The 25318-nt window shown below is 53.6% G+C and overlaps 7 protein-coding genes across 7 annotated transcripts; 4 read left to right on the top strand and 3 right to left on the bottom strand.

Annotated features, from left to right (window-relative positions):
• Positions 1-544: 544 nt before the first annotated feature.
• On the top strand, positions 545-4919 carry CONPUDRAFT_168546 (uncharacterized protein; the record flags this gene model as incomplete). The annotated part of the gene is made up of 3 exons (XM_007774929.1): positions 545-3763; positions 3820-4347; positions 4407-4919. Exons 1-3 carry the CDS (start codon positions 1277-1279, stop codon positions 4917-4919), a joined length of 3528 nt encoding a protein of 1175 aa, XP_007773119.1. The 5' UTR covers positions 545-1276.
• Positions 4920-6184: 1265 nt separating this feature from the next.
• Positions 6185-7407, top strand: CONPUDRAFT_76360 (NAD(P)-binding protein; the record flags this gene model as incomplete). Its single annotated transcript, XM_007774742.1, has 8 exons — positions 6185-6451; positions 6510-6582; positions 6608-6814; positions 6870-6938; positions 7002-7084; positions 7148-7244; positions 7306-7313; positions 7375-7407. The coding sequence occupies 8 exons, from the start codon at positions 6185-6187 to the stop codon at positions 7405-7407; spliced, it is 837 nt and encodes a 278-aa protein (XP_007772932.1).
• Positions 7408-8744: 1337 nt separating this feature from the next.
• Positions 8745-10659, bottom strand: CONPUDRAFT_168544 (uncharacterized protein; the record flags this gene model as incomplete). The annotated part of the gene is made up of 10 exons (XM_007774928.1): positions 10546-10659; positions 10204-10491; positions 10059-10120; positions 9831-9945; positions 9654-9769; positions 9497-9600; positions 9286-9437; positions 9127-9209; positions 9046-9060; positions 8745-8981 (listed from the first exon to the last, which is right to left on the bottom strand). Exons 1-10 carry the CDS (start codon positions 10598-10600, stop codon positions 8745-8747), a joined length of 1227 nt encoding a protein of 408 aa, XP_007773118.1. The 5' UTR covers positions 10601-10659.
• Positions 10660-13116: 2457 nt separating this feature from the next.
• CONPUDRAFT_130117 (ATP-dependent protease La) lies at positions 13117-16718 on the top strand. Its single transcript, XM_007774927.1, has 11 exons — positions 13117-13796; positions 13860-14302; positions 14358-14455; positions 14517-14807; positions 14869-14985; positions 15040-15129; positions 15183-15279; positions 15342-15459; positions 15513-16159; positions 16217-16282; positions 16339-16718. The coding sequence occupies exons 1-11, from the start codon at positions 13172-13174 to the stop codon at positions 16588-16590; spliced, it is 2844 nt and encodes a 947-aa protein (XP_007773117.1). The 5' UTR covers positions 13117-13171; the 3' UTR covers positions 16591-16718.
• Positions 16719-16768: 50 nt separating this feature from the next.
• On the bottom strand, positions 16769-20571 carry CONPUDRAFT_84674 (karyopherin Kap95). The gene is made up of 15 exons (XM_007774926.1): positions 20501-20571; positions 20371-20429; positions 20205-20309; positions 19862-20140; positions 19657-19809; positions 19455-19604; positions 19292-19402; positions 18591-19234; positions 18398-18542; positions 18274-18345; positions 18076-18217; positions 17688-18022; positions 17537-17633; positions 17248-17486; positions 16769-17189 (listed from the first exon to the last, which is right to left on the bottom strand). Exons 1-15 carry the CDS (start codon positions 20538-20540, stop codon positions 17166-17168), a joined length of 2595 nt encoding a protein of 864 aa, XP_007773116.1. The 5' UTR covers positions 20541-20571; the 3' UTR covers positions 16769-17165.
• A 220-nt stretch (positions 20572-20791) lies between these two features.
• Positions 20792-21642, top strand: CONPUDRAFT_130115 (U6 snRNA-associated Sm-like protein LSm7). Its single transcript, XM_007774925.1, has 5 exons — positions 20792-20849; positions 20898-20980; positions 21035-21117; positions 21171-21242; positions 21292-21642. Exons 1-5 carry the CDS (start codon positions 20838-20840, stop codon positions 21411-21413), a joined length of 372 nt encoding a protein of 123 aa, XP_007773115.1. The 5' UTR covers positions 20792-20837; the 3' UTR covers positions 21414-21642.
• A 73-nt stretch (positions 21643-21715) lies between these two features.
• Positions 21716-25150, bottom strand: CONPUDRAFT_110417 (uncharacterized protein). The gene is made up of 11 exons (XM_007774924.1): positions 24838-25150; positions 24694-24780; positions 24423-24620; positions 24332-24353; positions 24120-24258; positions 24036-24067; positions 23900-23980; positions 23748-23856; positions 23645-23698; positions 23530-23589; positions 21716-23473 (listed from the first exon to the last, which is right to left on the bottom strand). Exons 1-11 carry the CDS (start codon positions 25109-25111, stop codon positions 21947-21949), a joined length of 2583 nt encoding a protein of 860 aa, XP_007773114.1. The 5' UTR covers positions 25112-25150; the 3' UTR covers positions 21716-21946.
• Between the last annotated feature and the right edge of the window lie 168 nt (positions 25151-25318).

Here is a 25318-nt window from a genome sequence, read left to right as displayed (position 1 = left end):
TTCGCATCAAGCAAACGTTACATAAATGCAATTGATTTCGAATGTAGAAACTGTTGCTGTTAACCTGGGGTCTACTTTCGCCAGGAAGCCCATCAAGAGCCAGAGCCCACGTGTGAGGCGAGAATGTATGAAAATAGTTCTCAACGACTTGTTGTCACTGAAGTCCATTATCTGTCTTGACCAGCCCGTGTCGTCGGGGTAACGTGTCTTGGGTCCAACATAGAAGACCATGTCCCAGGACATAACCATTCTAAAAGCTTGTTTGGATTCTGAACAGCGTCGCAGCCCGCCTTTACAACTCATGGCTTCATCGTCCTACAATCACGCTAGCGGAGCTTCCACAATGCCTACGACCCCGCACTTCCTCAGTCTCAGACCCGATCTACACAGAACAGTTCTCCCATTCACTTTTTCTTCTTCTCAGAAACAATACACAAAACTCTGCGTGATGATGATGAGAGGGCTAGACATACATAGCGGCTTGAGGATGAAGTTGAGGATGACGTGCGTGAATGTGGATGCGGATGAGGCGGTAAATGGGTGAGTGATGAGCGTGCTATGAAATCGGATGGCAGGACGATGAGTATGGAGGGAGAATGGAGGGAGACGGGGAAACGGGGGGCGCTTAAAGACGCATAAATAGGTGGGCGAGTCCGTGATAAATGGGTAAGAACAAGAAATGAAACTGAAGCTGGAATTGTTATCTGGTTTATGTGGGGTTATGTCACGCAAACTTGAAAGGCAAAGAAAAGAGACGGGGAGACGGGGATATGGACGAGGTGAGATTATGATGTAAAGATAAGAAAATAAACACGCCAGAGAAAAATGAAACATGGTATTGTGCGTCCGGTATATTGACAGACGCGAGACGTGCTCACTACAGAGCGGAGAGCGTAACAGAACACGGGCGGCGCAGGCGAGCAAATGGGAGCAATAATGGAGCAGGGGAGAGGATGCGTGTGGACAAGGGCGCGGTGCGATGCGATGCGAGGGACAACGTAGCGATGCGATGCAGGACTACAGAGACAGCAGACGACAAGACGACGTGCGTGGACAATTAGGTAGTGGTGGAAGGCGATGTGTGAGCGGTTCGTGAAAGTGAGGCGTGTGGTCTGATCATGGTTGGTGCATTGTATGTCGCGCGTCAAAATACATTAGTCGTGGTCGTTGTAGTTTCTTCAGCTTGGTCGTCAAGAAGAAACATGGTGTCGTTGAACGTCCTGCAACGTTTAAGTTGGCTTGGAGTCAATGCCAGGTGTGTGCGGTGATCGTGATCATGACGAGGGATTATTGTTTGAGATTTTTCTTCTTCCGTCCGTCTGTCTTCTACTGTCCGCATCGTCCACATCCTCACGCAGGGATAATACTCGCCCTCCTCGCAGCCTTCACCGCCGCTGCCCCTGCCTTGGCACCACCAGCAACCCTGCTCGGCACCGGCGTCCGCTCGTTGCTCGTGCTCGCTACACTCGACTCCAACGTCGCATTCCCGTTCGCATTCTCCTTACCCTCACCCCCGCCCTCACCCGCACTCAACGTCGACACCATGCCCACGCTAGCTCGCTTGCGCGCCGCAGCGCCCTGTGCTGCCGACGCACCAGAGCGGCTCACAGGCGGCGCCGACGCGTCCGAGGGCGAAGCATCGACACGTCGTCTCTTTCCCAAGAAGGTCAAGTCCAATCTCCACCTCCAGACTGACATCCATGGTTCGTCTTCTTCATCTCTTAAATTCAATGCCTCACTTTCTACCACAGGCTCATCCTCAACATCACTTCAATCCTCAGCAGAACCCCGCGAATCCGTCGAATCCATCGCCTCCCCAATCTCCCCAGCAGAGTCCATGACCGCCCAGTTCTCCAACAACCAATTCCACTCCTCCGTTCGCTCCATCCTCCGCGACCCCAAGACCCCTGGATCAGGACAGAATGTCCGCTTCTTCGCCCGCCAGGGTTCCAAAACGCCCTCTGCCACCAGCGCAGACAACTCTGCCGCCTCTGATCCTTCCTACTTTTCATTGGGCTCGCGCGCCCGGTCACGCACTCCTGTCATGGAGCTCTTCTCACCTCCCAACGAAGGTCGTAGTCAGGATGCTCAGCGTCCCTCTAATCCACCTCAGGCGGACAACTCAAATATCTTCGACATGTCACAAAATGACGTCCCCGCCATCCCTCATGCCCCCGAAGACCCCGTTCAGCTTGAAGAGCCTGCTAATTCCGATGAACACAAGCAACCCTTCACGTCCACACCTGCTCGTGCGCTACTCGATGGCATAAAAGAGCCCTCTGTCTTCAGCCCTCCTCTTCCAGCACAGGACGAGAAGCAAAAGTTCTCTTCTTTGTCTCGTAGCCGAGCCATGTCCGACTCTGTTTTCTCGCGACTTGCTCGCGTCGCCTCTTCCCACCCACTCGTCGAGGTCGACAACGATGACACCCAAACCCTGGCAAACGTCAGGTACGGAGCACGGACACCGCCTCCTCTTGCTCCTCCTCCCGGTGACCCAAGCAGTCCACCGGATCCCTTCCGCGCCAACGCAAACACCTACTACACTCCCGGATCTAACGTTCCCCCAACACCCCCGCACGCCCTTCAGCGGCACACCTCCAACCCCTCCGGCTCCTCCAGCAGCACCCACTCGCGCAGTGACTCGGGCTCCTCCTCCGCGTCCAACGTCCACTCCCAAATCATCTCCCTCCGCACCCAACTCACGCTCCACCAGTCCCTCGTCGCGCAATACGAAGTCGACCTCGCCGCGCGCGACGAGATCGTGCACTCGCTTCAGTCCTCGCTCTCTTCCGCCCAGGGCAAGCTCTCGGACGCCGACAAGCGGCGACAGCAAGTCCGCGCGTGGCGCAAGCGCGTCGCGGAGCTTGAGCGCGTCGTGCGTGGGCTCGAGGGCGAGGTTGAGCGCTCGCGCGAGGAGTCGTTTGAGCGCAGCATCATGGACGAGGCGAGCGCGGGTGCACTGCGTGCGCTGCAGACGCGCATATCGGAGCTGGAGCGCGAGCGCGAGACGAGCTGGCGCGTGTCGGGCGCGTCGTCGAGCGATGCGAGTGCCAGCGCCAGCGCGAGCACGGGGCGACGGAGCGTGCTCAGCACCAGCGACGCGCACACGGACACGCGGGAGGTCGAGGAGCTGTTGACGGTGCTCGCGGCGAAAGACGAGGAGATCGCGCGGCTGCGGAGCCAGACGCTCGAGCAGACGGCGGAGGTGACGGATATGATCAGCTCGAGCGTGTACGCCGACGCGCGCTCGCGTTCGCGCTCCGTCGAATCGCTGCATCCGCTAAACTCCTCCGCCGAGACGGAGCTCGAGCACGCGCGCGCGGAGCTCGATGCCGCCAGGCGGGAACTCGCGCGGCTGCAGGACGAGCGCGAGTCTCTGCACCACGACTTCAGCGCCGTGCAACGTGCGCACGACGCGCTCACGCACGAGCACGGCATGCTGCGCGCGGAGCTCGAGGCGCAGTGGGCACACACGGAGCAGATGGGTGCGCAGATTGCGGGGCTGCGGGGGGAGCGCGACGCGGCGCTCGGCGAGAAGGACGCGTTCGCCGCCGCGAACGAGGCGCTGGCGCAGAAGAAGAGTGTGTTGGCTGCTGAGGTGGAGGCGCTGCGCGCGGCGAGCGGGGATAGTGCTGAGCTTGCGAGGAGGAATGGGGAGCTCGAGGAGCTGCGTGTGGTGCTTGAGGCGCGTATTTTGGAGATTGAGGAGGGGTGGGTGACCAGTCAGAATGAGCGGTTGCATCTCGAGAGCGAGCGTGACGAGGTACTGTCTTACTTTCATTTCTCCCTATCTCGTATGACTAATGATGTTTACTACAGCTCACCAAACAACTCGAGGACGCCCACTCCCAGATCGACGATCTCACCACCGCGCTGCAAGACCACTCGGAAAAGCTCTCCGACCTCGAGTCGGAGAAACTGATGCTTCTGAACAACTACGCCCACATCGAGTCCACAGTCGACGAGCGCAACACCGAGATCAGCACCCTCCAGACGCGGGTCCGCAACACCGAATCCGAAGCCGAGTCCCTCCGCGCACAGCTCTCCGCCGTCTCGCGCGAACACACGCGCGTCGCAGACGAGCAGTCGCGGCAGATCGCGGAGCTCGCCGCGCGCGAGTCGGGCGTGCGCGCGCAGCTCGAGGCGTTGCTCCGCACCGGAGCCGAGAAGGAGGGGCAGGAGGGCGAGGAGCTCGGCCGCGCGCGCAGGCGCGTGCGCGAACTCGAGAAGGCGAGCGCGGACAGGGAGTTTGAGGTGATCCAGCTGCAGCGCGCGAACCAAAAGTGCAAGGAGGACGCGGAGGGGATGAATATCGCGTTGGACTCGAAGCAGCAGGAGCTTGAGCTGGTGAGTTGTGCCCATCCATTCCCCCAAGAACGTGTGCTGATCATATGTATTTTTTATAGCTTAAACGCCGTATGGGTGTCCGCGGAACAGCCGGGACCACGCCCGCGCCCGCCAAGATCGCGTCCCGGCGCGAGTCTTTTGCGCCCTCGTCAGTTGCCAGCACCCCGTTCATCCGCCCGGGCTCCGCCATGTCGACCACATCGGAGACGCCCAGCGTCCGCGCGGGCGCACTCGCAACGAGCAAGCGCGTCAACGGCGCTCTTGCCGCTGCCGCTGCCACCAAGGGCTCGACAGCTGCCAAGCGCTCTACAGCCCCTACACGCGCATCGCAGGCGCAGGCACAAGCTGCCACCGCCGCGGTACAGCGTTCAACCGGCGCCGGCCCACGCGCCAAGTCCCCTGGTGTCGGCGTAGGCACAAGCGCGGGTGCAGCGTCGCGCCGTGTGTCGTTCGAACCGAATGCTTCTTCTGACGAGTTTGCGTTGGAGAGGATGGAGAGACGTTTCTTGAGAGCTTTGGGCTTCCTAGTCGGGGATAGTAGGCCATCTGGAGACGAGACACTGCCGTTGTGAGACAGGGAGGAGGTGGACCGATATTCTTGTACGCTTGCGAGGCCGTTGTCGTTGTCAGTGCCAATGTTGATGTCCGAAGTGTTGAGTTGGTGGAGTTGTGCCGCAGCAGGCTTTCCCCTGAGGGAGCCCGTGAAGCGTGTCCACATCGGAGTCGACGATGTTGAAGAGCCTTGAAGTTGATGTTAGTGTCGCGGTTAAAGTCGAACCATCCACGTGCCTTATGAACGGAGACGCGCCTGTCACGTGCAGGGAAGAGCCGGCGGCTTGGCAATGGCAAGGCCGAGACTTTTCCTTGTCGCATAGCAACCGAGCAACGGCCCGTGGGTGCAAGTGGATCCTGTCGCTGCCTTTCAAACCTGCTTTTATGTCCGGAGATGCTGTTTGTAAGTCCTGATATTGGCCCTTGAGAACCCCGGATTTTGGCATAGGCACGCCAGCGATAGTCAGAAGGGCCAGGAAGGCTGAAGGAGTGACAAGGAGTGATTGTCATATCGACTTCCGACTATGAAGCAAGCCTACCGTTAACCTGCGCATTTAAGGATGAGTCTTGATTGTTATAACGCGCCGATAAGCTTACGACTGCGCCAAGCTCCAACTCTCCTGCATGTCGCTGCTTGATATGGGTCGATGGCGCTGTACGCAGTGTTCGATGTCGTCCCTGCATTTGGCGAGCAAGTTTGACTTTTATGCAGTGACTCTATCTGAATTCCGAGCTGATTTGTTTGGGTATTGGTGAGTAGCGAACCTTGATGGCCGGTCATCTAGGCTCGGTACTCGCCAACTCCTAAGGGACCAGGCGATAACATTGAAGCTGACCACAATGCCTTAACAGATCTGGCATCTCACTGCTGTGGGGTGAGCGCGATGCACAGGGATCGCGCCAGTAAAGACACGCATGCTACGTATTTTAAGTCTCGTCACCTGCGACTTCTTATCTGCCTCACCATCATCTGACCGCCACCACCTCGAGTGCTTCCCAGAGGAACGTCACGGTCTCATCACGAGTGCGTTCCTTCTGTCCCCATTATTCGAACCTTGCGCACGGACATCGCAATCCAAGTGGATTTGGCGCTCCCTCTGCTTCATGTGCACATTCCTGGGGATAGCTACTGGTCCCATGCACCGACTTCTGTCGGTGCTCCTGCGTTCGTTCGCTCTGGGGACTGACGTAACCTGGTCTTCCCTCGCCATATGAAGTCGCAGAGCTTCCTGGTTGTCTCGCGCTTCCCTTCTCGTTCATTCTCATCTCCCCACCAGTTGTCGACATGTCTTCCAGCACAGAACGTATCGCGCTTGTCACAGGTGCCGCGCAGGGCATAGGCAAGTCCATCGCCCTCCGGCTCGCTGCTGACGGTCTGCACGTTGCGCTTGCGGACCTCCCGCGCGCGCAGGACGCGCTCGAGAGCGTGGCGAAGGAGGTCGAGGCGACGACGGGACGCAGGACGCATGTTGTTACAGGCGATGTGAGTAACGAGGAGGATGTGGAGAGAATGGTACGGGAGACCGTGGAGAGGCTTGGGAGCCTTGATGTGGTTAGTACGCTTGGTATTTTAAAAAATCGTCTGCATTGCTTGGCTAATGGAAGAATAGATGATCGCAAACGCTGGGGTGATTCGCGCAGGCACCGTCACCGAAAGTAGGGATTATACCTCGGGCGACCACGGTTCACTTACAGGACGATCGCACAGCGACGATCGAGAACTGGACCACAGACATGAACGTGAACGCAACGGGAACATTCCTCTGCTTCAAGCACGCCGGGCGGCAGATGATCGCGCAGGGCCGCGGCGGGCGCATGGTCGCGGCTTCGAGCGTCGCGGGCAAGAAGGGGCACCCGAACCAGGTCGCGTACTGCGCGGCCAAGTTTGCAGTGCGCGCGATTATGCAGTGTGCTGGTGAGTCTGCTTTCCAGATGGAACGAAGGTGGTTTAATGCGAAGGTGTGGTGTAGCTATCGAGCTTGGGCAGCATGGGATAACGGTGAATGCCTATGCTCCGGGCGCGATAGTGACTCCTATGCGTGAGTGTTTTGCTCATGTGTATTAGAGGCATGCGTTGATTAGGGATACCACAATTGTACTAGTCCAGGGCCTTCGCGAGCTGAACGACGCTCGAACGGCTGCCGTGGGTCAACAGAACTTTTTCGGTGGGGACTATTACAAAGTGGTGAGCCGTAAATCCTAGCTGTCGCACCGGAACAGCCATGATAGAGATCTATGGGACATTTAGATGGCAGATCGAGCAGCTGTCCAGAAGCTAGGCTCGGCAGACGATGTCGCAAGTATCGTGTCGTACCTCGTCAAGCCGGAGGCGCATTTTATCACCGGTGAGTTTAGATCTATACAGTGTGAGAAGGTATGCGACTGACGTTGACGATCGTTTTTCAGGTCAGACGGTGAGTGGACTGTATTCCATGATTTCGCGAAATTCTAACCCAGGTCGTATCGGACTTGTAGATTTCGGTAGACGGCGGCGTTTGGTTGTCGTAAGAGTGTCATCGCATGGTTGTGGTTGCGTCTTGTGTAAGAGTATCTGCACTGGAAGTTATTGATATGTAAGAATCCCGAGTAAGGAACCCATTGTGCATTACTTATGCGAGGAGCAACATAACACAGGTTGTTCCTCTCATGGGTAATACACCCCCTTTGCACCTTTCCAGGCCACGAGAAAGAAGCCTCAGAGTTGGTTTTGCTGTCGGGTGGCGAAGTCTGCACTATGCCATGCTGATGCGTAATCAATGTGAAGGACTAGCCTCGGATACATTTCGTCAGGAAAGGCAAGGTAAGGCAATAAAAATTTCAGCAAGATCCCCGCGTTGACGACGATGGTTCGACGTCATGTTTGTGTTGTGGTGTCAAAGATGATTGAAAGGTGATCACAAGGATGAAGGTAGGAATGGTGTGTACGCACAAGGTCTTTCTTGAACTTTGATATACGGATCCTATACGTTATAAGCCATAAGCTGTGGTTCTCACACGTGGTTATCTCGATGCATAAGGCATGATGGATCGCAAAGTGAGACTCCCAGCATTAGTACTTTAGAGGGACAGGCAGCTAAAGGGGTTGTCGTAATTTGTAGGTTTGTTGTAGATAGTGAGTGGCGGGCAGTTGGCCCGCCCCCGCCGCCACTCACTCACTTGAGTGGAACGGATGGATGGATGGATAGGATCAGCAGGGGAAGGAAACAAGTGACCAGCAAGCGAACTGGATCGGATTATTATTCAGACAACATGGATGGAGGTGGCAATGCCGTGTGATTGCGAGCACAAGTATTAGTGCCACTGCGCTAGGCCACTTGTGTAGTAAGTATGCTTCATCTCTGGAGTTGATGTGGAACTTTTTACAGAGCCGAGCGTATTGTGAAGGATCGACTATCTTCCTTTTTACTATAAACGGCTGCCTAGGGGAGACTAGTACATACTTACTTATTGTAACAGAACTAGTTCCCTCTCAAATGGCGCGCGGTTACAGAAAATGTTGTGGTCTGGCGCGGCGCGGGCGAATCGCCAGGGGAATCTCCATGTTCCAACATGCATGTTCTCACAAAAATTCACACTCACGTTCGCAGATCCTCTCTACTCCAACGCTACTCGTAGTATTGCACAAAGACCAGACTGATGTAAATATTCTAAGCCATTGTATCCAATCCTATTTCTGCGGGGTACCTGATGTGCGTGACTTTGGAACCTTTGTAACTGTACTACTGAACGGATGAACCAATGCCTTGTAATGATATGCGCCCGTCAAGGCAACCAGCCTTGAGCTACGATGGTAACCAGGAAGACTACCGCCTACTCTCGTCACATCAATCGATACTCCTCCCTCATCATCCGACCATCTCCTCTGTTAGATGAACATCAAACATCCCCGCCTCCCTCAAGTTGTCGTTAGTTGGCCTTCCCACTTCGCTGAATTTGGACCGTAGAGCAGGTTCATGATCAATAAGCCACATCATCTCAAGTATGCCTACATTGCTGACCGCCGGATTGTCATGGACTTGCCAGCCGACGAGAATCATTTCCAGCACTAAAGTGATCACAGAAGCGCAGAATGCAAAGAGAAGCTAAAGGTATATGTCAGTGAGCTAGAAGCTTTGGACAAGTTGTCTCAGACTGTCAAGAACTCACCGGAGTCAAATTAATCTGAGGGTCGTTATCTCAAGTTAGTCGTTGGCGGTTTAAGCATGATTTTGTAACCAAGACACTCACGTTCACTCGCCAAGTAAGCTCAAAGTGCATTGCTTCTGCCGTTACAACATCGGGGCTGTACCCATTCTGCGTCAATTGACCCGCTGAGTTCAGTAGAAATAAACGAATGAGTAAGTGCTGAAGGTACCCTTATTCAGATGGTTCCGGCGAAGTACATACCAGTCCACAACAACTCCGCAGTCGTGACGGCCAGAGCGTTCTCGAAGTCTGCCAAAGCGATAGACTGGGTGGGATCACCTGGAGGCCAAAATATGCCACCGGGATTACCACGAATGATTGCAGCATTGAATCCAAGCAGCTGCATGATATGACTATAATTCAAAAGTAAGCTTTTAGAAGGTAGACTACATGTCTTATACATATTACTTACGCATCCAAGACCGAAGCTGGGAGAGGCGGTGTTCCACTATTATTCTGGCTACATGTTATATCTGTGATGTCGGCGATCAGTGAGCTACCCATGGCGATGGTGAGCTGACAACAAATATTATTACCAGCAATCAGGTACAACATTCAGTACCACTTACCCAATTAAAGTAAGTATCATCCGATGCGTTTCCTACAGAATTCCCAAGGTGGCCGTCGATGGTAGGTAAACCCTCCCATTCCCGATGAGCTGTCCCTAGAGACGGATGGTGGGCTGCTTAGGAGAGCATTTGTTTGCACGTCAACTTCTACAATGCTGTGACTGGTGTTCAACGAACAACCCGCAAAGAATGCCTGTACTGTCTTCGAGTCTGTTGTATCGTTGACTAATGGCACTGGCAAAGGATCAACGTAGTGGTAGGTCATTGGTACACCAAAGGAACTATTGGGTGACTGAGAGGAGGTGAGGGCAGCCGTGATTATAAAAAGCGCATCAATCTGTATAAATTAAGATATATGATTAGAGACGGGCCTAGGAGGGGATGAAAGTGAGAACGAGACATTACATTGACTTTTGATTCCCTTAGCATGTCGCCAAAAATTACGTTAAAGAGCACCTGATCAGTCCCTGATCCGGATGTTTGGTCAACACGTTTCTCCAAGAAGAGCGAGAATGTTGAAATGTAGGAAAGGAAAGAATCGATTGCTTACACGGCACATCCGAAACTGGAAACATCAGCCCATTCCATTCAAGGTCCTCCGTTATTGATGGCTCGAGCGCCGCAGTGATAGGGTCTGGTGGGGTCTGTTTTATTCCAGGCACCAGTCTGCACACATATCCAAGTGTGGTAGCATTGACTCGCGCCGTTCCAACTGTCGAAGTTGGCTGCAACGTATCGTAAAGTGTTGACCCATTGATCCCTGGACGCAGTGTTGTGAACGCCTTCAAAAGCCCCTCGTCAGGAATCAAGGAGTTTATTGTTGTCCAATCTGGGATATCTGTAATATCGTCAATGTCAGCCTTCCAGACATTGGAAGACGAGCTTGGCCAACCGAGCCAGGTGGGCAAGGGAGTTGTTACAGTTTGGTTGTAGGGCTGTAACGACATGATGCTGCTGCTCACGACATGAAGGACTGTCGTGGATACGAGATAAAGAGTGATGATGGCGGAGGAAATACCGCCTGATGGCATGCGTATGTTAATCCATAGTCCCGTTAGGGCACTACCGAGACCAGACCATGCGCTTGAAGCATCGGCGAGGGTAGTAAGTTTTGGCTGGCGGTAGAGCGTACGAAGGAGACCAAGCCGCTGGGTTACTGAGACCAAAACTGCACTATATAACTTTATGCAAAACCCAATGAGATGACATGACCACAGAGAAACGAAAGCGTTCTGACCGTGTAAAACGCTTGAAGGGATACACTGAGCACAGTTGGGAGTTTGGAGTTCTCGCTATAAGCCACGATTACACGTTGCTCTAGATGGGTGGAATGGACGCCGAGTAGCAGGACGTGCAGAGAAATTAAGATGAGGTGAAGAGCGAGACAGATTTGTCGCAAACTCGTGAGGGTCAGGCCCAGCACGGTAGTAAACGGTACGGTGTCGGATTCGGGCCGCTGATCCTTGCGTGTGAAGGCACTGAACACGGAAACTGAGAGCAGTGAAAAGAAACAAATGATGATTCAGCAAGTAAGCAAGTGATATGAAAGAAACACGACAAGGAACCGAGAACATGAATAAGCAAGATAACTCACTCTTAATTTCATCTAGAGGTGTACGCGATTGATTTTGTGCTTCTGTGAACCACTTCCCGTCCTCGCGATAGTTTGGTCTAAGTGTTGAGGAATTCGATGAATCGCGCCCCTCGTTTTCATCACTACACGATAAATTGGAAGCACTTGTCTTGGGATTAGGAGGTGAAGGTGCAATGTCCAAGAAATTATCGTCCTCTCCTCGAGAAGAGTCGAGCGAAGAACGGGAAGACATCAAGAGCAATGGCGAACACAAAGGGGTCTTCGATTCCTACCATTTATAATCCGCGAAAAACCATTGGGGTGTGGTATACCTATGATAAGAACAATTAGAAGCAATGCATGCAGAAATCCTCAAGGACATCGCCGTGATGCTGAGACGAAGCGCATGGTACCACACGCTCGTGGAGCATTGGATGAAGAGGCCAACTTTCACAGATCCTGTGGCATGACCATCATCATCACCATCGTCCCCACCACAATCCATGAAGCTTGATGACCTGAGCAAAACTGGCACAGCATGACCCAGCATGGACGACCTTCCTCCGGAAGCCTAACAAGCTTTCATCTGGAACATAGAAGGGTCCTAGCATAAAGACGGAAGTGAGGAGGCAAACGCATTGCTAGTAATTTCCGGCACGGACATCACAAAGAGTTACCCACAGGCACTTCATACCAGAATAAGCACTACGAACTCAATACGAACCGATGCTGTACAAGATCATTCATGATCTTAAATACCGATGAATTGAGTTGGCACATGGCTCGTGCGTTGATGAGCCCAGATAGTGTCACTGTACCACCTTCGTTGTGATCACAAGGAATGAGTTGGGAGTGGGAACCAAAAAGCGGGGTGCCGACTCATAGTCATGTTACCGGTTAGCTGTGAGACGAAAGTGGGAGTTTTAGCAGTGATGGAGTCATCAAAAGGGTGGTTCGATCTACCTCAAGGTGTTTCAAGCCTGGATAGCAGGGAGATCCGGTGCCGCTCACTCTATCACTGGATCAAGATTAGGATGTCTCAGTTCCGCTCGCTAACAACCAGCGTTTGCTGTACGTCGGAAGTTCTGGTTGGAGCACCTTCACATTTCAATACTGTTACTCAAAACCTGAGGTTACAGTAGGCCATAGATTTACGGAGCCTCTCGTCAGGTTGGAACAGCGCAAGTTGGTCAGTCATGTAAACGGTGCTGATGGAAGATAGATATACTGGACAAGCTACTCGCAATGGATCAGCTGGATGCATGCCTTTCAAAATAGTTTGAAAGCAGTCATCACCAATAATAATACAATGTCTTGCAGACCAAGGATTGCGAGCGCAAGGCATTTGAAAGCCACAGAGAGCAAGGCGGGGCAACGAGGATGCAAAGAGACTGACCAAGCATAGTGACAAACCGTGTTAGCCACCTGTAGCTAATTTTCATAGGTTAACAAGGTACTTGAGTCTAAAACTCAAAGTCTGTCGGCCTTTGTAACGTAGAGGTAGAGGTAAGGTCCGGTTCGCATCTGCAACACCGTCCTCTACCATCCTGACTCCTGGGTATTGTGCATGGAGATAGAGCGATCAGCGTATTGGGCGTGAGTGTCGTGCCACATCACGGAGCCCTAGGCTCAAGGACGTTACCTCCTCTGAGTAATATACTTGCATAGTATATGGTCAGTGCGGTTGTGAGGCATCGTCGGGGGCAGGCTGATGGATTAAACGGAGGACTGTTGGAGAAGGAAAGAGGCGGTCATTTGAAGATGAATGTGAAACTGGCAGTGCCGTGTGATTTCGACTTTGAAGCGTCCCCGCACTAGGCTTGACAAGCACAAGCTTCCTCCTTCTCCCCCCTCCCTCTCAGACATCTACTAGTATCCGTCCGTCCTACAGTCCTCGTCGACGCGATAGATAGACGCAGCGACGACACAGTCCAAGCATTTTATTATGCCGTCCTCAAGACTTCCTGTCCTGCCCCTTCCCCACCCGCTTATTCTGCTCCCGACAGCCCGACTCACCATCCCCATCAGTCGCACCGTCGCAGACACCATCGTCACCCTCATCGACGACTCAGACGCCGCACAGCCCGTTCTCGCCGCTGTGCCCCTACCTGCCCCTGCAGGAGACGGGGCAAACGCCACTGAGCCAGGCTCTCCACCTGTCCTCCCCACATGCGGCACCGCCGCTCGTATCGTCCGCCTCGTCCGACCGCGCTCGGTTTTGAATGGGGGCAGCTCGAAACAGCAGCCGTATTTGCTCTCGCTTCATGGTCTCACCCGCATAAGACTGTCGAAGCCGCTCGAGCTGGATGTGCATACGCCCGAGCTTATCCCGGACCACACGGTCGAGTACGTTCAGGCGGATGGTGTACCTTCCCGAGAGACCGTCGAGGCATTCAAGGATGCAGCACTGAGGCTTCTTGACCGCCTCGCCCGGGATTCGGCTCAACCCCAACGCAAGGACGACTGGGTCAAGGTTGCGGGTATGGTCGAGGATATCTCCGATCAGCGGGCGGCGTGGATGGCGGATGTATTGGTAGCTGCGACTAGTGGGCAATACAACGACAGAATAGGTGCGTATATATTCCATCTGTGCTTAGGTGATGGTCTCACTGTATGTATGCGTCATGATCTAGCCTTCCTCGCCGCTTCAGACGTCGACGACCGCCTCCGCAAGGCGACTGAGCTGTTCATTAAGCAGACTTCTATCTCCGAGGTCACTAAGAAGATCGCGAGCGCTGTCGACGAGTCGCTCTCTCGTCAGCAGAAGGAGTACTTCCTCCGCCAGCAGCTCGCCGCCATTCAGCGCGAGCTTCATGCCCTCCACAACTCGCATACGAATCGTGATCGGGACAGCGCTCCGGTTGCGGCCGCGAACTCTCCGTCTGCGGGTGCAAATAATAGCATGTCGGAGCTCGACGATGACGAACAGGCGGACGCGGATGATCTTGCGGAGTTGAAGCGCAAGATTGAGGCGATGGAGCTGGGCAGCGAGGAGCGCAAGGTCGGCGTTAGAGAGTGGAGGAGGCTCAAGCGGATACCCCAGGGAAGCGTTGAGAACGGTGTGATTAGGACATACGTGAGCTCACTTCCCTTGACCTTTTATGGTGCTATGAGGGTTAATTTCTCTTCAGCTCGAATGGCTTACGAGTATACCATGGCCGTCCTCTGGCTCGATATCCGATGCTACCCTCGAAGTCTTCAAGGACCCTGCGTTCTTGTCCAAGGCCCGGTGGGTGTTATCTCCCTCTTTTGGTATAAACACCTCGTCATTCTCATCGTCGGGACAACAGCGCACAACTCGACTCGGATCACTACGGGCTCGACCAGATCAAGCGTCGTCTCATCGAATACCTCGCGGTCGTGCGGCTCCGCTCGATGGCGGAGGCCGCGCGGGAGCAGAAGCAGCGCGAATTGGAGGCGGAGGCGACTGCTTCGCCGGGTGCAGCGAACGAGAAGGCGCTTGTGGTTGCGTCGGCTGTGCAGGACGAGAAGAACGCCAGCAACGCGCTGGTTCCGCGCCTGGCGCCGCCGGTGCAGCCATCGCAGCCTCGCAAGAGGGGGATCAAGGGTCCAATTTTGATGTGAGTTTTGGGTTTAGATGAAAAGGGAATATGGTTGGATTGATGGGTTTGCGTTTGTTAGGTTCGTTGGTCCACCCGGAACTGGGAAGACGTCGCTCGGCCAGTCCATTGCTAAGGCGCTCGATCGGCCGTTCCAGCGGATATCGCTCGGCGGTGTTAGGGATGAGGCAGAGATACGGTAAGCTGGTCTTGTGACCTGTTTTCGGGAAGAGGTGTTGATGGTGTGCCACAGAGGCCACCGACGAACTTACGTCGCATCTGGGCCTGGGATGCTCGTCCAGGCACTGCGGAAGGCGGGCAGACTGGATCCTGTCATTCTCCTGTGAGTTTGTTGGAAGGATATGAGAAACCCCACTCATAATAATACATTTATAGTGACGAGGTCGACAAAGTCGGCCATAGCAATTTCCACGGAGACCCTGCAGCTGCGCTGCTGGAAGTTTTGGACCCCGAGCAGAATCATAATTTTAATGTGAGGATTAGGCATTCTGCTGTGTGTACTACCTTATTGACGATTGGCTCGTTTACTTTTAGGACCATTATATCAATGTACCCATAGACCTCAGCCAGGTCCTATTTATTTGCACGTCGAATACGCTGGACACCATCTCCGCGCCGTTGTTGGACCGGTGCGAAGTCGTCGAGCTCTCTGGTAAGCAATGAGGCTTTTTTGAATATAAGAACTATTACTCATTTTAAGCGCAGGCTACACGTATGACGAGAAGATGCACATCGCGCGGCGCTTTCTCTTACCCAAGCAGCTCGAGTCGAACGGGCTCGAGGCGGCGCAGCTGACCGTCACGGACCCGGCGCTGCTCCAGATTGCGACGCTGTACACGCGCGAGGCGGGCGTGCGCAGTCTCGAGCGTGCGATTGGCGGCGTGGTGCGGTATAAGGCGGTCGAGTGGGCGGAGCACCTCGATGCGGAGGCGGAGGTGGAGGCGAGCGGCGAGGTGATTCCGAAGAAGCAGTGGCGGGGCGTGGTGGAGGAGCGCGAGCTGGAGGATATTCTGGGTGTGCCGCGGTGGGACGGGGAGGAGCGCGAGCGCGAGGAAAGGAGGGGGGTGGTGTATGGGCTTGTGGTCACGGGTATGGGCGAGGGCGGGATTTTGCCCGTGGAGAGCACGGCTGTGCCTGGGAGCGGGAGGCTGAAGCTGACGGGCAGTCTTGGGGAGGTGATCAAGGAGAGCGGGGAGATTGCGTTGAGCTGGGTGAAGGCGCATGCGTTTGAGCTAGGAATTACGACGGAGAGGGGTATGGATCCGCTTAGGGTGCCGGATCCGATCGATATCCATCTGCATCTGCCTTCTGGGGCGGTCAAGAAGGATGGACCGAGTGCGGGTATTGCAATGGTGCGTGCTCTTATCTCTGAAAGTCACTGCATGCAGATCTGACAATCTGTTTTGTAGGCCTGCGCATTTGTCTCGCTCCTTAGTGGTGCATGTGTGTCGAAGGACATTGCCATGACCGGAGAGGTGAGCTACCTCATATCGCAGTTTTACTTCAGCTGCACATCCTAACATAACCGTAGATCACCCTTCGTGGCCGCGTCACCCCGGTGGGCGGCATCCGAATGAAGGTTCTCGGCGCGCACCGCGCCCAGGTTCGCAAGATCATCCTCCCGTGGGCGAACCGCAAAGACGTCGAGCACGACGTCGCGCCCGAGCTGCGCCGCGAGATGCAGTTCGTGTTCGTGCGCACCGTCAGCGAGGCTCTTGATGCTGCGTTCGGCAAGGGTACGCTCGGGTGGAGGAATAACATTTTGATGGAAAGCAGACTGTAATCCTTTCAGCAAGAGGAACCCTATATTAATATTAGCACTTCATGAACCACGCTTTGCTTATGCTGTAGATGTGTATTATCCTTTGTATTACTATGTTTTCGAATATTGATATCTTTTGTGCAACCGGACGTCTTCGGAGGGATCCATGAGAAAGTTTAGCGGATACTTTTCCAGGTGAAAGAGTTTGAAGAGGGGCAGCAAAGACCAGAAGCAAAGGTACCCCAAAGATAGAAAAGGTGGTATCAAAGATAGGTCGAATGGGACAAACTCCAATACAATTACTTGAATTGAAACGTAGACACTAAGATGCAGCCAGGATGGAGTAGAAAGGTGGTTAAGGGATACAGGGATGGATCGCAAGTTCAGCAATTGGGACTCTGCCTAAGTAAACGGCAGCAGAAGGATGATGGGAAACATTCTATACATTGTGCGAATGTGTAATAATGAAATGCAGTGCCTCCTTCAGAGGGCGATAACGAGGAATATGGAAGAAAGGAAACAAAGTATGTAAGGAGAACGGAGTAGATTGAGGTGCGGTAGAATGAGATAAGACAAGAACCCAGACCAAAAGGAAACTATACAGTTGCACGCTTGATCATCTGTATTTGGGGGCGATAAGTGACCGGAACATAGCATCGACAAAGCAGGGCAACGAACCTCGCGAGCCCAACGCATCACCTTCCTCGTTTCGGGAGGCATACCGCGCTTCGTGCGGAGTTCCGAGACGATCCACTCGGCCAAGAAAACTTGCTTCAGCTCACCGTTCGGGAACGCGGACGCCAGATCACCCATGAGACCGAAGGACAGCTTGACAATAGCATCAGTGCGCTCCTCATCAGCCAAGCAGCGCTGGACGAGCTCCAGCATGCTTGGGCAATATGCCAGTAGGAGCGAAGCTGTACGGCACATAAGACACGTGGGAAATGAGACATGCATGAGGACATACCCTTTTCGGAGTTCTTCAAGCCTGTAACAATGCCAGTGTACGCTTCGAGGATACCCTCGCGCAACTGAGCGACATAGTCAACAAGGTCAAAGTCAATCTGTGAAACGTGATCAGTACTTGGAAGTATATTATGGGCATGAAATCAACGTACGGGGTTAGGCTCAACGGCGCCAGCTTGTCTAAGCACAGTCATTGACGTCTCAAGGTAAGGCTCAAAGGAAGGACCAATGGCAAGAGCGATATCACCAAAGCACGCAAGGATGGAAATTTTGACGTTGCGGTTAAGAACCTCGCTTTGGAGGTTCTCGAGTAGCACGTTCATAAAGGCGCCCGCGTATTGGACGCTCTGTTCGCCTAGTGCACGCGAAATATCACCGATGATGCCGACGGCAACCATACACAGCTGGGTATCCTCATGCGACTTGAGGGCCGGATGGAGGAAAGGCAGGAATGCCGTGATATATGGTCCAAACCGTTGCTCAAGCGCTAGAAAACGGCCATGAGCAAAAAGAAAGAACCAACTGCAGTATGTCGTTTACCTGCGGCCATAGCACCAACGACAAGGAAAGCGTCTTCCAAAATGGTCGAGGTCTTGCCGGCGGCCTGGATGAGCTGCAAGAGAGATGTCATGATGCGGTCTGCCAGCGGCTGGATGCCGTCGCCTAGTCTCCGGATCACACTCTAAATTAAGGATAAGCATGAGATTTTACTAAAGATCCAGGCTGCTAGTTGCTCACAATAAGAACGCTGCACAAGTTGCTTTGCAACTCGTTCCAGTTGTTGCGGTCATCGACGCCAACAATTTGGTTCTGCAGTTTTCGTCAAAATCTCGACCACATTTATGGCCCTTTTTATGCGTACCTGCATGCTCAAAAGTTGTTCCATTCGTGCAAGCATCGTCAATACGGTGTTTTGGACGACAGGAATGACATCGTTCGTAGCGTGAGTAACATAAGAGGTGATAGCTTCATATGCAGACGTCCTGAAGTTAGACTCGTTGTTCGCGCTATAACGAAATGAGATGCCTTGAAAGCCGACATTACGAATCACTTACGTCTCAGTGACACGGAGAAGAGCATTGATAATGCCCTCGAAATAAGGCGAGAGCGGGCCGGTCTGAGCAGCATCCGCGTCGTCATCGTAATAACCTCCCAGCTGGTCAGCAAGGTTCATCAAGGCCCAGCAGCAGTTCGTGATAATGCGCGGATCATCCTGGAGACCAGTGACGAGCGCCGAAATGAGCGGGTGGAGGTGAACGTCAGGCTTGATAGTGACGATGAGCAGGTCGCATATTCTGCCAAGAGTCCATGCTGTCGTGTCCTTGACGTGCCTATTCGAATCGTTCATCATGTCAATCAGAAGCGGCAGGGCTTGGTTGACCAAGGGCGTGAGAACAGAGGGATCCGGACCGTCGAGGATAGAGCCGAAGGTCATGACGGCAGCCTCACGGTGATGCCAGTCCTGGGCCTTGATGTTAGCCTCGATGAAGGGGATGACGGCGGGGACGATGGAATCGGCGACTGCCTGGGCGAGGAACGTAAGGCATGTTCCGGCAGACATCGAGATGTTCCACTCGTCTTCGTCGGCATCCTCTTCCTGGCGGGTGAGTAGAGACAAGAGTACAGGCGTGATCTCAGGGAGCGCAATTTTGGCAAAATGCTTGGACTCGATTTCTGGTGGCTCGCCGTACTCAGCAGCCTATGCCAAATTGCCAAATATTAGTCCAAACAACACAATTTTACGGTGTGTACTTACCTCTGTAGCCTCGTGGGCCAGCTCAATTTCTTCCTCACAGACAGTTGTCCAAAACTCAACAGCTTGGAGAGCGACGCGCTCATCAGTGTGCTTCATTCCGACGACAGTAAGCTAAAAGGTCGACCGTTAGTTACGCTTTGACTCAGACATTCTAGTCACATACCCCGAACAAAGCTTGCTCCATGTAGAAGCCCATCTTGTCGTAATAAAGGGCCATAATCTTGACCAAGCACTCGAACGCGCCGACTTGTACAGCGACGTTGGGATTTTGTGTCGCCTCGCAAATTACCTGCATAATATAATTCCTTTCGCCCTGCATAATCTTTAGCATCTCGCGATGAGATTTGTAGTGCTCAATTCTTTACCTCGCGTTCAAAGTTTTCGCGCACAAACTCCAAAGAGTTGAAGAGCGAGTGAACTGCTGCAAGCTGCACATCTGCCGACGGCTCCTCCCTGCGTGCGCCATGGATGACGGCAGTGAGGATTTCGTTTGACCGTGCACTGAGGACTTCAGGTTTCTATATTTGTGTTGAGAGCCGTACAGTTATGGCGTCAAACATAAGCGCTCACTATGCCTTCGCAGATGAAACCGATGGCCTGAAGAGTCGCGATCTTGAGGTTGGCGTCGTTGGAGTTGTTGACAAAACCGAGGAGCATCTCGATGAGCTCAGGCCAATGGTCGTGAGGCAGCTCGACCGTAGCAATAGCTGAAACGACTTGAGCAGCGACGGAGCCGGCCCTTGTCTGGGTAGATCCGAGTGTAGAGAGAGACTCTCCCTTGATCTTGTACTTTGTCTCGTTATCCAACGCGATCCACCTCGTCGCGTACTCGTCCTGCCGTTCCGCTTCCTGTATGCGGCGTGCATGAGCTCGATCTGGAGTTCAGGGCCGAGTGGTTGAGAATGTTACGTACGCGAGCAGACAGAGCGTTTTTGAGAGCCAGACCGGCTGCGTTACGGACGTGAATGGGAGAGCTTTCGTTGGCGAGCTCGGAGGAGAGCATCACCAAGTACGCGGGCTGATCAAAGGTGACATCAACGGGGAGTCGAGGGATGGGATGGATCTAGTCGCGGACGCACATAGTTCTCCCTCGACGCATTTTCGAGCTGCTGGGTGGCAGTTTGACGCGTATTTGTATCTATAGTATACAAAGAACGATGGTATGAGGCGTTATAAAGAGTATAGAAAGGAGGAATGTATGTAACGAACCTGCTGATAGGGTATTGGCGAGGAGCTCGGTAGCGTTCATCGTTATCGAGATAAAATGGGCGTGAATGTCGTCTAGCGTAAGATCGAAAGAAAGGGGGGCTGAGTTCGCCGGCTTGGACGAGGAGGAGAGGGGATCGGGGAGTGGAAAAGGGAGAGAAAGAAATGTTTATGACGGGGAGAGGGGACGAGGGCGTCAACACTAGAGCCTGGTCGTCGCGCGGCAGGCGGGTCTTCAAATTTTCCACACAATCTCCCTTGCAAAACAACAACCAACCAGGCTAGTCACACTGCCCTTTGACGCCTAGATCGTACTCGATCCTTCACTTCAAACATAACAATGGCAGATCGGGTACGTGTCTTTTATTCATCTGTCGTCTGTCACTCATCACGATTGTAGGGACGCGGCTTCAGCAGAGGACGAGGGGCTCCTGGCCCAGGCAGAGGAGGAGGACGCCCACCACCATCGTCGTCCGAGCCAAAGTGAGTATGCACTCATTCATCATGATACGGGAGTTCATTTAGTAAAGCCTCAAGTAAGAACAAGCGGGAGGCCATCCTAGACCTTTCGAAATACGTCAACGAGCGCATTCGCGTCAAGTTCACCGGCGGTCGGGAAGGTATATCTTAATCCTACCACTTTGCCTGCTTATTGTCTAACGTTTCGCCCTAGTAACCGGTATTCTCAAGGGATACGATCAACTACTGAACCTAGTCGTGGACGAGGTCGAGGAGGTAGTAAACGGTGCGAACAATAAACATGGGTATGGATTCCATCGCTGACGCTCCTGTAGAACCTGCACCATCCCACACGCGCTCCTTGGGACTCGCCGTCCTACGAGGACCGACAGTCACCCTCGTCAGCCCAGTCGATGGGTCTGAAGAGATCGCGAACCCTTTCCTTGCGCAAGAGTGAAGTTCTAGGCGAACCACGTAATAGTCCATCGCATCGATTGCATCTTTAGTCTCAATGCCAATAAAAATCCATTCGCCCTTGGCCCAGACCACGCACCAAGCTTTTTATTTCGCGACATATGATGCCGGTGAAAACAAGGCATGCACTCCGAGGCTGGATCAACTTCGATCAAATCTTTTATATCTTTCCTCTAAAATCGTACTCGTGTATCTTAGGCGACATCAGCTCTCATATAAAAATGCAGCAGTGTTGAATTCACAGTGCAATGCACGTTCACTAGATAGGTTCCAGAGCGAGGTAGCGGGTGTTTAATGAGTAATGCGCGTGGAGTACAATATGAATGGCATAGGTGGGGTTGGGATTGGGATTGGGGACGAATGAAAGCAATTGGGGAGTGCAGATCCGGATGTAATGGAAATGGAATGAAGAGAAGCGAACAAAAAGCAAGCAGACAAACAAGCAACGAGCGGGTTAACCAAAGGAGTGTATGGGTGCATGATACGATATCCAACGAACGAAGCGTGAACGAAATACTACCTACGCGTCAAGTCGATGGGGCCGACATTGGGCGGGAGCATCCGCGGGGACGGGTGCATCCGGTGTTTCTTGGATGAGGACTGTGTCCCCGGGAAAGCAAAGTCGCGCTGTGCCGGCGTGTGCATGTGCGCATGCATGTGCGTATAGAGCGATGGGTCATGGCTCTGCGGGGGAATCGTTGGTGAGGGAGCCAGCGAAGAGTAGTTTGTCGACGGCGTCGATGGGCTGCTGCTGTGCGAGTTGGATGTCGGCGGCGAGGTCAGGTGACTGTAGCCCGAAGGCGATATGTGCGGCCGCGAGGGTGACAGCGAGGGAGATCTAGACTGGGCGGACTGGATAAGCCGCTGGGTGAGTTGGAGGATGGGGGAAGGCGGGGCGGCAGCAGCAGCGGCAGCGGGGGTAATGGTGGCAGTGGAAAGCGAGTGAGAATGCGAAGGGGTATTTGGTGGACGAGGGAGCCTCGCCGTTCGTGGTTCCTGCGAGGTGCCAGAGTCCTGGGATCGGGCTGCGTGCATGCCCGGCGAAATTAATTGAGGATGTGCCGAGTTTGAGGCTAGAGACAGATTTACAAAGTTCCGGAGGTCGTTAGAGGTGAGCCCAGGAGAATTATTAGTGACAGGATATGCAGGCGTAGAAAATTGGATGGGGGACACCGGTGTTTCGTAATATACAGTTGATGAGTCAGGAATGCGAAGATGTGCGGTATTACCAATAGGTGGTGGATCGGGTATAGTGTATCGTATTGGGAGTGATGAAGGCCATGAAAATCGATGAGCTTTGTGAGTGGCTGGTCTGTTCATTGGCCTTCGCATTGGCGAAGGTCGAACTGGTGGCGGCGCTTCTGGCTTATAAGTTACAGGTTCATTCTGGTGTTGCGCACCACGCGAAGAAACTCGCCCTCTCGGGAATCGGTCTTCAGGTATAGGCGATCGAAGCTCTGGTCCGCGAGAGACTGTCGGTATCCGCTGAGAGCCTTCGGTGAAGGACTGCACTGAATGCATATCGTCGGATTCAAGTTCAGAAGGCGCTTCTGATAGCGGTTCCTCGTCGCTAGTGAGGTCAGACACGTCGCTGCAGTTGCGAAGTCGACTAGCCTCTCGAGCAGCAGAAGACGCGGTCGCGATGGCGAGACTTTCGTCAAGCTGATTCTCGAACATAGCGTGGTGAGCCAGAGGCGCTTCCGGCGGCGGCGGACTTGTCCATTGACTGCGTTTGGGAGCCATGTGCTCCGGGGGAGATTGCGACGGCACGTCCCGATCAGCAACGGGTCTATTTTCAGGGTCGAAGAACTCGGGTTGCGGCGATAATCTCTCGGGTCCTGGAGAGTCCTTAGCCCGTATTGAGCCACTGCCGACAGTATAGGGCGTTTGTGGGGGTATGGACAATCGAGGAGGAACAAAGAGGGAGTTGGCGGCTGCTGGCGGCGTGGTCTCGTTGCGTTCTTCGCAGAGTTGAGCTAGTGCAGTTAATGCACGTGGTCGCATCGCAAGAACCCTGGAGGCTCGCATGAATTCGCCTCGGATCTAGATGACATTGGACGTTGAGAGTCTAGGCAGGGACGAAGTTATGCGTTACTTACCAGGTACAGACCCTCCTTTGTTACACATCGGGAGACGTTAAAGTCTGTTTCAAAAGGGTCCTATAATAGATTATCATTAGCGAAGGCGAACAAAAACGTGGACGTTTCCATCTACCTCTATGCAGAAACGATTTCGCTCCCGTGCATCGTTGTATTTACTACTTGAGAGCTGAGAGACGGTGAGGGGAATTTATGCTGAACTCTTGTTTGAGACTTACATCGTTCTGCCACCCTTTGCTTTCCTTCTTCAACAGGCCCGCTCGAATGGAAGCAACCCCAGTGTTGTATGAGAAATCGCGAGAATAATAACGGAAAAAGTCGATGAGGCTTTTTGTGAAGAGACCGATTTAGTTTGGGATAAAAATATCACTTAAACACGCACAGTTCTGCTACACTTTCGGTATTCGAGGACTGCCAACGCTGACGGAGCAATTCAATATCGTCGAAAAACCTGGTGACCGCCAAGTTAGCTATTCTCCTCTTTCGCTAAGAGAAACAGCACATACCAAGTATTATAGCCTCCAACGTGCGTGTCATCCTACATTCAGGTTGAGCAAGGGAGAAGAGCACGGAGAAACCGATATGGTCACCTGGCTGATCGGACGCATGGGAGGCATCTGCTGTAAATTCGGAAGAACGGGCGGATTTTTGACGTGGACTAGGAAATATATGACTAGCAAAACATATCCATACGATGAAAGCGTTCCCGAGTAGGGCGAGTTTATCTTCCTGTTGACAATAGTGGCAGAAATCCGGAAGTCAGGATCGGCCTCAATAAGAACAGAGATTCAGGGGCACTGACCGTCGCTTACTCCAGACTTTCACTGAACGCGGGGCATGGGCGGGAGTGTGTGAGACACTGGACGGAACACCACACGGACAAGAGCACTCACGGAATAGGACTAGCGTCCGTACCCGAGTAGGATCGATCATGGCATAGCACATCAGGAGGCGGGTGTTCTCGAGCGCTAATCGGTTCTCGAAGCCAATGTCGCAGGCGATGCCCAAGGGCAATCCTGGAGATGGATCTAGCGAGAGCTTGACGATCGGTATTCGAGCGTGAGCGAGCGGCTTCACGTGGAATTTGGTCTCTGGGTTGAGGGGTAGTCGTTAGCATGGAGAACAAGCACGGGCTTCCATTCTGTGGGTGAGAGGCAGACGCACCCCTCTCGAGCAGGTCTCCTAGCATCGTTACCATATCTGAAGAGGAGAGGCGCTCCTCTGAATCTATGAGGCAGCACAAGTCCATGTCTGCAGGTATATTAATTAGGCTAGCTCAAAGGTCGACTGAGACGGGGACTCTCGCACCAGAATTGCGAAGACTGAAGCCGTTGGCTGTGCTGCCAAAGGACAGCAGACGACTGTCTGGCTCTATCGTGCGAATGAGACGCTCAAGCAGCTTGCGGACGTCCTCCTTGACAGCCATCTCCTCCGCGGTGGGCAGGAGCTGGATGACAAAGTCGAAGAGGGCCTGTGAGAGCTCAGCTACGAAGAAGCGGGCCCTGGAGGCATGGCGGCTCTCAGTGACAGAGGATGCGGGGTACTGTTGGAGGGGGAGAGCGGCTGCCGTGCCCGTCGACATTGTACCGCGTCTTCGTGCCAGTATATCGAGCAGGATGGGTGGTAGGACAGGCTCGACTGTGCTGGTGGACGTGAGTGTCGTTGTCGGGCTTGCTAGCGACGCGATGGGTCGCGGTGGTAGGGAACGGTAAGTGAGGGATACCCAGGTAGTTTGGACGTAAACCAACAAGTTCACAATTCACTTGCCCCAATCAGGAACGCATTACAC

The sequence above is a fragment of the Coniophora puteana genome (genome assembly GCF_000271625.1).
Source record: "Coniophora puteana RWD-64-598 SS2 unplaced genomic scaffold CONPUscaffold_13, whole genome shotgun sequence".
NCBI classification, from domain to species: domain Eukaryota; kingdom Fungi; phylum Basidiomycota; class Agaricomycetes; order Boletales; family Coniophoraceae; genus Coniophora; species Coniophora puteana.
Note: the sequence above shows the minus strand (reverse complement) of the source record. Positions and strands in the feature narration are given on the sequence as shown.

What these genes read in the sequence shown, in the direction of transcription:
- CONPUDRAFT_130117 (XM_007774927.1), top strand. Translation starts at nt 13,172, where the DNA reads ATGCCGTCCTCAAGACTTCCTGTCCTGCCCCTTCCCCACCCGCTTATT. An exon ending in ACGGTGTGATTAGGACATAC is followed by an intron (nt 14,303 to 14,357) that starts GTGAGCTCACTT and finishes ATTTCTCTTCAG; the next exon opens with CTCGAATGGCTTACGAGTAT. An exon ending in CTGGATCCTGTCATTCTCCT is followed by an intron (nt 15,130 to 15,182) that starts GTGAGTTTGTTG and finishes ATACATTTATAG; the next exon opens with TGACGAGGTCGACAAAGTCG.
- CONPUDRAFT_84674 (XM_007774926.1), bottom strand. Translation starts at nt 20,540, where the DNA reads ATGAACGCTACCGAGCTCCTCGCCAATACCCTATCAGCAG. An exon ending in CGCCAATACCCTATCAGCAG is followed by an intron (nt 20,430 to 20,500) that starts GTTCGTTACATA and finishes TGTATACTATAG; the next exon opens with ATACAAATACGCGTCAAACT. An exon ending in CTTGAAGAACTCCGAAAAGG is followed by an intron (nt 17,487 to 17,536) that starts GTATGTCCTCAT and finishes TGTGCCGTACAG; the next exon opens with CTTCGCTCCTACTGGCATAT.
- CONPUDRAFT_130115 (XM_007774925.1), top strand. An exon ending in CCATCGTCGTCCGAGCCAAA is followed by an intron (nt 20,981 to 21,034) that starts GTGAGTATGCAC and finishes TAAAGCCTCAAG; the next exon opens with TAAGAACAAGCGGGAGGCCA. An exon ending in GGTCGAGGAGGTAGTAAACG is followed by an intron (nt 21,243 to 21,291) that starts GTGCGAACAATA and finishes ACGCTCCTGTAG; the next exon opens with AACCTGCACCATCCCACACG.
- CONPUDRAFT_110417 (XM_007774924.1), bottom strand. Translation starts at nt 25,111, where the DNA reads ATGTCGACGGGCACGGCAGCCGCTCTCCCCCTCCAACAGTACCCCGCA. An exon ending in CTTCAGTCTTCGCAATTCTG is followed by an intron (nt 24,781 to 24,837) that starts GTGCGAGAGTCC and finishes ATATACCTGCAG; the next exon opens with ACATGGACTTGTGCTGCCTC. An exon ending in ACGGACGCTAGTCCTATTCC is followed by an intron (nt 24,354 to 24,422) that starts GTGAGTGCTCTT and finishes CCCCGCGTTCAG; the next exon opens with TGAAAGTCTGGAGTAAGCGA.